This window comes from Cariama cristata, unplaced genomic scaffold (assembly GCF_000690535.1).
Source record: "Cariama cristata isolate BGI_N322 unplaced genomic scaffold, ASM69053v1 scaffold6188, whole genome shotgun sequence".
Taxonomy (NCBI): Eukaryota; Metazoa; Chordata; class Aves; order Cariamiformes; family Cariamidae; genus Cariama; species Cariama cristata.
The window spans coordinates 20454-31457 of NW_009631596.1; the positions used below are offsets into that span (position 1 = coordinate 20454).

At 35.8% G+C, this 11004-nt stretch overlaps 1 protein-coding gene across 1 annotated transcript in view; it reads right to left on the bottom strand.

The window, feature by feature from the left end:
• Positions 1-11004, bottom strand: part of KIAA0586 (KIAA0586 ortholog) — a gene marked incomplete at its 3' end in the record, with an annotated part of 44926 nt that overhangs the window by 18083 nt on the left and 15839 nt on the right. The window contains exons 15-18 of the mRNA XM_009706016.1: positions 6223-6411; positions 5118-5305; positions 3450-3557; positions 2181-2261 (exon numbers count right to left, since the gene is read on the bottom strand). Of these exons, the coding sequence (XP_009704318.1) occupies positions 2181-2261; positions 3450-3557; positions 5118-5305; positions 6223-6411 (566 nt within the window). The remainder of the gene's footprint in view (positions 1-2180; positions 2262-3449; positions 3558-5117; positions 5306-6222; positions 6412-11004) is intronic.

Here is an 11004-nt window from a genome sequence, read left to right on the forward strand (position 1 = left end):
CCTGGTCTGGTGGAAGGTGTCCCTGCCCATGGCAGGGGGGTTGGAACGAGATGATCTTTAAGGTCCCTTCCAACCAAACCATTCTATGATTCTATGATATACATATGTACATACACACAATCACACGTATATCCCAGACCTCCATCCTGAACAGCCAGAGAGCGGAACAGGTTCAGCACGTTGGTGCTGTTTGAGCGCTGATCTGTACAGCCACTCGTGTACACATATGTACATGTGTACTGCATATGTGTGCTTGTATGTGTGCCTATTGGCAATACATGCTCAGCCTCACTACTGGCTGGACCTGGGAGCAGCCAGCTGCAGCAGCCTTGCCTCTGTTGGGCTACCAATGTTAACAACTAGCATTTCAACTCCCAGGTATCTCTTAAATAAGTATCTTTTAGTAGAAAAGGTAAAACAAAAGGTAGGAAAAGGAAATGCCTGGGATAGGGTCCTGAGGCCTTTTTGCAATACCCACCAGGGAAGAAAAAAAACAGAAAAAAAAGAAAACAAAAAAAAAAGGCTATTTCACACAAATACTTATCCTCTTCAGTTCTAACAGAATTAAGTTTTCATAATAAAAGGGGTGTGGGGGAAGACAACAATAAGCTATTTTCCTGTATAGCATTTTATGGACATTTTTTCATGAATCTGAAGTCTCTTTTATAACAGTAACTTTGCCTTCTTTCGATGTCTTAAATACCCCTGCCACTCCAGAGGTTGATTTTATGCTTCCACATTGTGTTTGCCTTGCACATTTTTAAGAACATTGTCTGTGTGGTCATAGGCCAAGTATATGTTTCACTTGGAACATTTTTTGGTATTGTGGTTAAAATACATCCCATTGCCAAAAATAAAAGATAAAAGCAATCCAGGAGAAAAATGAAAAAAGAAAATATGAATAGCTATTATTCACATATAAAAATTTAACATTGTAGCATTTTTTTGTTAGTTCATAAACTGATTTCTTAAATAGCTTTCCCATTTATTTCTATAAAGTTTTTTTTGTGCAAACAGAAGGAAGTTGTCCAAACAGATTTAACTCCTCCTCTCCAACAACATAATTTTGAAGCTAAAAATGAAGAAAGCATTCCCCCACTTTTGATAGGAAAACCACCTCTTTAGGACTGTTTTAACTAACTGATAATGTTAAATAATTAATTCATTGTAAAAGCAAATCTACCATACTGACCCATAGGCTATGGAGTTAATATTGATGCACGTGCTAATCCTGGGATCAGGAGCCCAGAGAACACGTAAAAAGAATACATTTTTGGGTAGATTTTGATACGGATACAGCAAGTCTAGCTCATTGGAAAGACACTTGAAGAAAAAGCACTTCAAGAGAAATACTAGCCAGCAACAGCAATTTCAAGCTCCTGGTATTTACTAAGTCCTAAAAGCAGGAGGTGGACACTGCCATATTCCACAGAGGCAAGATACTCCACAACAGGACTTGCTACCTAAAAAAATTCAACTGTAAAAGTGTATCTCAAATAAACCCCTGTTACCATAATCCAGAAACCAGCATGTTGTTAAATGTGCACAGACACACTAACAAGGCATCCAGCAAAACAAAAGTTTTGTAAACTCTTAATAGGATCCATGAGATGAGTAGTACCTGTTGGAAGTAAATACTCACATACACTTCTTGTCGCTTTTTTTTGAAGTTACATAATGTTTCACTGAAATGAGATATTATGGCAATGCATTTGAGGACCTCAAAAGCACATACAAATTGCTCTATACCGACATTTTCTAAAAGGGAATCCTCAGAAAATACTTTCACATTTTAAAACATAGGGCACTTTACTTAACCTCTGTAAGAGCATCTTATATACTGCATTACATTTAGAGTTTAAAATTGTGAAATCTAAGTGCTATTATCACCATTGATTTTAGAGGACTACTTTATTTCTAGGGGATTCTAATACTTCCAAATAAAAGCTAATTTTAGTTTTTTATTGTAATTCTTCAAATGTCTTTTACTTACCAACACACAGTAATTTCTAATATTGTTTATAGCACCATAAATAGTTCAGTATTGCTCCCAATGTGTATTTTTAAAGTCGCTAGTAAAGCAAACTGATTTTCTACATTGTGTTCTCAGTTATGACAGAATAATATAAAACAAATATAAAAACGTTTAAAAGGAAAGGACACCTTTCCAATATAATTACCTGCATGACATCAGTAACATCAATGAAATTAGTTCCCGGAAACTTTGTGTCTTCCTCGTCACTATGTATATCTTCTGGAGTCTGATAAAGACAAATTGAAATTGCTAGGTATTTCATATTGGGGGGAAAAAATGCATTAGCAGAAAAACTTCATGACAAGAATGCAATTAAATCACTATTCACTGTCAACAGCCTGAATCCAGAAAAAAAGCTTTAACCACCTTAAAAGTTAGGAGGAATTTCTTTGCATAGCATAAAGATTATCAGAAATTTTTCTTGTAGGATGACAACTAAAACCTGTTCTTACCAAATCTAATGGAATATCTCAACATCAAAAGTTCTAGGGAAATACCTGTAACTCTTATTAAAAAAAAAAAACAGTAAGACAAAATATGGTAAAACATAGCACACAAGAGTCTAGAAGTGTCTCAAGCAATTTACTTATGTGCGATTTCTATGATGTTATTTAATAATATCATTTTAAAATAATAATCACTATTTTAGTCTACAGTCTCTGTCTTATTCAGTGAGTATCTTGATCACAGGACTCTGGAGGCCCTAACTCCTTAAGTCAGAATAGCAGCTAACACACAGGGAAAATGGAAGGTACAATAACTACGCAAAAATAATCACTGCACCTCCATGCCATCACACTGTCCAGTCTGTGCAAGGCACAAGACAGAAGTCTACTGGAAGAAACAATACGCCATCCTGTAAACATGTGCCTTACTTTACAACCTTATCATTCAGCATGCAGCAGCTAACCTTTTAGTTGCAGAAAAACCTTCATTACTGCTTAGATTAGATTAAAAACACTTCTGAAGAGTTGTATGGAAAGAGAATATAGTAGACTCGCCAGCTCCACACACAACAGGTTACCAGTGACCAGGCTAAGCACACACGCCACTAACCACTCAAGTACAGCAGACAGAGGAATGAAGAACATCCTCAGTCTTCATGCCAGAACACTAAAGCCAGTATAAATAAGACAGACATGGGCCAATAACTCTTAACAGGATAGAGAAATGCTGTTTTTCTTAAGAGTTTTGCAATAGTGATTATTTAATCTTTTAAGAACAGTGTCTTGCTGCAATTTTTTATTTCCATAAACAAATACCTCATATAAATTCTTCAGAATAATTGCTCCATTTTTCCTGGAACTGTCTAATTTCTCTAACTAAAACAAGATAATGAGATAAATTTGTAGTAATTTAACATACATTCTTTTTTAACAAATTTGAATTCACGGATGTTTAGACCAATCAATACCTGTATTACAGCCTCGACAGGAGGAAGTGCAGGTTCAGAGCCTGGAAGAACGTGGTTTACACTCACACTGTCACTTGAAATACTGTCAATATCTACATTTGGTAACACCTAGGGCAGAAAAAAGCATCATAGAAAATCTATGTATTAGCGTGGCTACTATCGTTGAACTTTTTAGATTCTCTCTTCCACTGGTTACTGAGCCACTAAGCTTCAGTACCTCCTTTTCTCATACCTGTATCTGACAGTAACTTGGTTCTGAAAAACAAAATACTGTAATGTACAAAAACTAACCCCACAAATATTAATCTCTCTTCTTGCAGTACCTGATTTCTCCTATTCTCTAATTCCCTGATACTCTGTCTTGCATGTGACAAAAGGTGAGTATACCTGTAACTATTTATATAGCAGATGTGTGTTTGACTTGCAATTTGTTTACACTATGTTGGCCTACAAGCTGGTTATCGGCTTCACATTGTCATACAGCTGCTATAGTAAAATAAAGAGACAATTGTATTACAACATAGTTTGTAATAAAAGGATATCCACTACAGCATCAAAACATGTTGTGGTTTTTTTTAAGAACAAAGATTTAAATGCTTGCTTAATTCTTTCAGGGGGAAAATCACCTTAAACATTTAAGAACTGGGTGAAATAACAGCAAAATGCACATGGGTCAAATACAATGATACAGCAAGGGAACAAACCACGTACTACTCTACACGTATTTGAGTTCCATGAATCATTTGTATCTGAAAGGTGTGTGTAGGAGTGTGTATATTGTCAACAATTCCAGTTCAAAATGAACATGTAAGAAACATTAATTTCCTTGACAACAGACTCATGTAAAAAAACTTTAAAAACCCACAAACACAACCCAACCCACTAGGTAAGGACTGCAATGGTTGATTAATCAGGAGTGAAATCCTTGGGTTGACTATCATGCTTTAAACAGAAATCTTAAAGGCCAAAGCAGTCATCCAAGAAAACTGACATTTCTATTAAGACTTTTTTTAATTCCAAGTTTCTTCTGGTTCAAAAATCTCATTTAAAGAAAAAAAAAAAGAAAAAAAAGAAAATTGACATAGAAGTATTTCATAAACAGCCTGTCTAGTGGACTTAGGGAAGAAATGGTTTTCTATTTTGGTCAAATAATAAGGATAATCATTAAAATATGAATAAAAAATATTAGCATAACATGACAACATCTTGACCCTCTATTCTATATGTTTCTAATGCTTACTGAAAACCATCTACTGATGTCAAAGTAAGTTACTTAAAGGGGGACTAAAAGAAAGATGGGGACAAACTTTTTGGCAGGGTCTGTTGTGACAGGACAAGGGGTAATTGTTTTAAACTAAAGGAGGCTAGATTCAGACTAGATATAAGAAAGAAATTTGCTTACAGTGAGGGTGGTGAAACACTGTCACAGGTTGCCCATAGAGGTGGTAGGTGCCCCATCCCCGGAAACATTCAAGGTCAGGCTGGACAGGGCTCTGAGCAACCTGATCTGTGCACCCCTGCTCACTGCAGGAGGGTTGGACTACGTGACCTTTGAAGGTCCTTTCCAACCCAAACCATTCTATGACTCTATGATTGCACTGATGGATGAGACTGCCTTTAGTTAGCATTTATTAAAATAAACAAATAACCATCACTCTTGACACATACCTGCACAGACAGTTGCGGTGGGTCCTTCTTCTCTGATTTCATCTCTATTACAGCTATGTTTGGGTTTTTTATCTCAACTGGTGGTTTTGGTGGCACTCGAGGAAGAGAGGTTGTAACTGTGACAGGGTGCGGTTTACCTATATCTACTCCAGCAGGCTGCAGTGAGATGTCGCTAATTTGGGTTTGACCTAAGGACAGTTTAAAAATAGTTAAATATATATAAATCTCCGAAGTCATCAAATTAATAAATTAATTACAATTTAATTCTGAGCGTCTGTGTTTCACATAAGACAGACTGAGATCTCATGCACAATTACAGACCAAGTAAAAACTCTGCTATTAACACCAGCTAAAGTATAGTGCTTCACCAGGCAATTTTAAGGCTTTCCCAGCAAAAACTGTAAACTCAACACCGCAATTTTTTAAAATTATTCACTTTTCTTGACTACGGTGACACCTACTGCTGAAAACGAGAATAACTACATTGTGTTTGCTGTTCAAAAATTACATACCATGTTTCCCCCACCTCACATTTTCTTAATCATACTCAAAATACTATTACACTTAGTATAGCATCCCACAAATTTTTGTTTGAGGCACCCTTTTTTTCTCTAGTAATTACTTGCTTTAAATGCCAATATAATACTAACCCTTCCCAAACAAGGCCTATAGAAAGGTTCTATTGAAGGTCCAAAAATACAGAGGTCGTGACGATTAATTTAGTGCATTTGGCACAATCCTACTGAAACTGTTGGGCTGAAGTCATCGTAAATGTTGAATACAAGGGTCAATGATTCAGTTCCTGCTCACGTGTATACCAAACTTAAAGCCAGAACAAGAACTCTAGAAATGTAAAGTGTACCAAAGAAGGTATGTACAGTTAAGCAAATAATTGCTCTGTCAGGGTGTCGCCAGACATCCAGCATGAAGCACAAGGAGAACCAGAACATTTTAAACCATTCCCCTATGTAGATTTCCCACAAGAAGGGCAGCTGCAAATCTCATGGGCTAGGGCAGATCACTGACTTAAGAAGATACAAGTTGTATTTCCATGAAGTAGCAGTAATTAACCTTGACATATCCTTCTACAAGTTATTTGCCCTACCTAGTGGAATAGCCATAGGAATTAGGTGACCTTCAAGTGGACCATAGACAGCAGGCACATCTCGACTTGGACTAAAAAGATACTGATTTTCTTGGGAAAGCATATATAAAGGATGCTGTTTCTTAGGGCTGGTTACCACCTTCTGTGTCTGAGAACAAGTCTGTGTTCTTGCTGATTTTACCTTTGTACCTGAAACAAGAGCAGATAAACTGTGTGTCACCAACACATAAACAAACCCAGTAATGCAACACACTCTACTAATTTAAGACCTTCTATTGAAACAATTATAAATTTTAGAAGAGTACGCAAGCTTAGCATAAAAAATAGACAGAATACAGAATATAGACAAACTTTCATCTGTTGTTCATCTGATTAACTGCCTCAATTTTATAAACATGCAGTTTGTCTCCAGCCACTCACTGCTACTGGAAAATAAAGCCATAACTAATAGCCGTAAGCCTTGACTGGCAACATCAAAGAAGCACTGATTTTTTTTGAAATTTTGAAAATGTACTCTTAAATAGCCACGTAGAAGTAATTTGTATATAACAATTCCTAAGTATATCGCAGAGGAGAATGTTTATTGCAATGTTGCATTTCTCGCTATACAGTCATGCAAGGTCTTATTCAATCTATATTCCTTGCAAACAATCGATATTATTAAGGGAATTATTAACTTTCATCTAAATGGATAAAAACTGCCTGAAACATACCCAAAAAAGGAATCAACAATCGTGAATCAAACAGAAGTGCTCCTACTGCTATTTTCTAGGTGTTAGGAAAATGAACCTGGAAAGAATCACACTGGTAACCAACTCCGCATCTTCACTACAGCCAAAAAATGTCATCTTACTCCTCCGTTGTTTCTAATCATCACCCTTCCTGTATTAATGGCCAGCTAACAGATGGCAACAAGCACTTTTTAGCTCTGTTCACATTTAATAGCTTCCTAATTAATTGAAGAATAAATGTCAATTATGATAAAATTTAGGGATAATAAAGACTGATAATGGGACTTTTAACAAATGCAGACAAGCAAGTAAGGCAATTCACTCAAGAAGCGGTATTTTTGTACGAACAAATCATGGGTTATAAGCCTAGAAACAAGAATGGCAAGCTGTAACTCTTCAATGAGAAAATACAAGTCAGAAAGAAGTGTCTCTGAAAAAGGTTTTAAGGTCATGTTGGATAAGCAATGCAATGACAATACAATGCTGTGGTCAACAGGACAAATGTAATCCTCAGATGTCGCAAGAGGATGTCAGTGAGGTAGAGCAGGAGAAGGCTTCCATATATGATAATACTGCATGCAGTACTAATTCTGTATCTCTGTAAATATTAAAATAGATTAGACATTAAGCAGCCTTTTTCATTTTTTTAAAGAAAATCACCTGGAAACTGAAGTAGTTGTAAACCAAAGCCGAAAACCCACTACAAATCAGATACTAAATTTGAAGTGTCTCATTCACTTTTGAATCATAAGGTATCTAGCCATGGGAAGAAGTAATTAAGGGCAGAATTTCTTATGTCTTTAAATGATGAGCATGCGCCTTTCTGCAAAGCATAGGTTAGCCAGAAAAATCGTTCTTTAGTCAAAGACAAATTACTGGACTCAGTAACGTAAATAGACACAGTTCAGTGGCTTGTGATTTAGAAGAGGTCATACTACACGATCTAACAGTCCCCCCTGGCCTTGAACTTTTGAGTAAAAGCAGAAATTGGCAACATATCTGTAATACTGCCAACTTGTAAAAGCAAAGTTCTCACAGTAAGAATGATTAAGTACTGTATACACACAGCACCTCATTTTAATTGCTTTCAACTTTTCATTTCCCCCTGAAAAGTTTATTTGCACTGGGCAGAAACTAGACATTTAATTAAACTTAGCTTTAAAAAACTAGTGTTTTCCATATATTATCAGTTCAAATTATGCAAGAAAACAACTCCAACTTTTTTTAGAAATGCTCTTACTCATAAAAGTGTTAGTTGGATCTTTTTCCTAACTTCCCATAAGAAACCAAGCATTAGTCACTACAGTTTATTTGCAAAGAAAATGGTTGAGAGTTATAAAATGACTGAAAAGAGACTCTCCAGATGGCCATTTCAGTCTTAAATAAACATCCTTATTCTAACACTAATTTAAAGCAAGCTCAGTGGACTGCTCTAACAAAATTGAGTCATTTAATAAGTCTGGATTTTCCAGCCAATCAAACCCAAGGCCAACAACTTCCAATAATTTTTAAGCCTTTATCACCTGGTACGTCAAGGCCAGGAAGGGAATCTGTGGGTGCAGATCCGTGAAGGAAAGAACTAACCATGCCTAATGCAAGCAAGATTTCTTTCTTTCTTTCTCTTTTTAAGAACCTGGTGCTTTAAAGTGCTCATTCAACTTTGTTTCATTTTATTTACACTCCTACTATAGAGGAGTACAGATCTGTTTCTAATTTTATTTTTTTTACTTGCCTGCTATAACAGCATCTTTCAGAATAGCAGCCCACAAAAGCATTTAACTATTTTGTCTTCATGAGACCCATGTGAAACACAGAAGTATTACTTTTCCGTTTTATTGGCAAGATGTAGGAAAGCACAAAAATTAAGCAGCTTGACCAACTGTCTTATAAGAAGAGTGTAGACAAGCAATGCCAGTATGAAACAAAGGCTGACCTCAGTCTAAAGCCATTGAAATCAGAAAACTTGGAAATAGGACACATATTCATTGGAGTGCTATTCTTTTAAGTGACATGCAAAAAATTCCATACTGTTCCTTTCTTCTCTTAGTAAGAATACAAAGGGGTGTCTTATTTTATTTACTGTCATGATAGAGACAAAACCCTAACCTTCCGTAACTGCAATCTGATGTGAAATAGAGAAACAAATTTTATGGTGGTTTTATTATTGCAAACACACATGTTGCTGTACTGCTGTAGTATGACTTAACGACTTGGAAGAGAATCACTTTGGGTAAAGGCTATCCAGAGTTCATTCTGTTTTCAAGCAAACAGTTTTTAAATGGTATTTGTCACATGCAGGAGCTCTGGAAGACTGAATGCAACATGGATCCCATACAAAGTTTTCTCATTCATTTCTACTTGCCTCCAACAGAAAACAAGCTAAAGCACAGGAGCAGCTTATTGCAACTGCATGCAACCTATACCTTTACATTTCACTGACGTTACTGAATTAAATATGTTACCAGTAGAAAACTAGTAGTATCAAGTGACCAAATGACCTATTTATTATAATCAGTTTGGGAGGGAGAGGGGCACTTTTCCTGCCTCTTTACAAGGTATTGTTTCTGGAATGATGAAGTTGGCCTCCCTGGAAAGGTTGTGACCTTCTATAAAGGACAAGAGCTCAATAAATATAGAAGAAAAACAACATTTAGGACTCAGCAAAAGCAGAACTGCTGATTAAATATTTTTAAAGAAGTGTCTGTTCTCAATCCAAATCTTAGTGGGCACTGTATCATTGTTATTGCTACACTAAGTGCTTACTAGCACACATTTCATTCAAAAAAACTGTACAGAATAAACTAAGTAACAGGTGTGCAGCATAGCCAGTAGTCAGAAAGAGTGATATATCATGCTGGTCCTTCAAATGAGTATACCAGCATTTTTCACAAAAAAAAAAGAAGTGTTTCAACAGAGGTCAAATAAAATATATAAGCAACAAGACTAGTACTTTTCATATAACAAGTTCTCACCTTTTAAAAAATAAAGTAAGTTTGGAAAAGTCTTCTAGATTTTTGCCAGGACTATAACCCACATTTTCCAGGAGGGTTATGGGAACTGCAAATACTTTCTACCAATAACACTTTTTCTTCACAAGTCACAACTGGGCTCCAGAAAAGTGCCAGAAAATGGCATAAAGACTACGCTAAGCTTAACAATAGATTCTTGTACTATTTTGAGAAATTGCCATTGTGGATGTCCATCATAATGTCAAAAAAAAAAAAAACAAACCCACAAACCAGCAGTGCTTGTCTTCAAAGACATATATATGTTTTATACCATACCTTTTAATGGCCTAAAAACATGGTCTCATTAAGTGACTGCCTTCTCACGTTAATCTCTCACATTTCATACAGAATATAATAGTTTGACAGTTATAATAAAAACTCAGACACCATTTTTTAAACATGACAGTTCAGATTGCATCCAGTATATTTTCTCTGCATGGGTAACAACAGCATAAGTGCAAGTGTAGAAGGAAGCCAACTAATATTTTTCCATTGATGCTCATCCTATTAACTCCATTGTGCCCACTATCACTTTAACTGCCTCTTGACCTTTCCCTCCATCATTATCTTTTATCATGTAATTTGCCCACTCCCTCCTGCAGTGAGAAAATCATACACATTAGTTTTTCTGATATACCAGTAAAAGATTAATCTGAGTTTCTGTATTAAGAATCAGTTAAGTTTTGAAAAGATAACTAGGAAATAAAACAGATTCAATTAAAACATTACTTTCTACTAACTCAAGATAAAGTTTATCTACACTGACCTATGTCAGATATCATATAATTTCACTTTTTTACTATTTTTACATTCTTAATAGGTTTGAAAATTAGAATCTTCTGATTCTAACACTTTGCCTACAAAACTAATGAATGGAATTATTAATCAACTAATAAATTTTATCAATCAATTAAATAACCTTAACAAGCTAGTACAAAAGAGCGCTATACTCCGCCTTCAACCCTGACTTGACGAACAAAAGAACTGTTTGACACCATTTCCCACAGCATTCTCCTCGAGAAACTGGTTGCTCATGGCTCGGA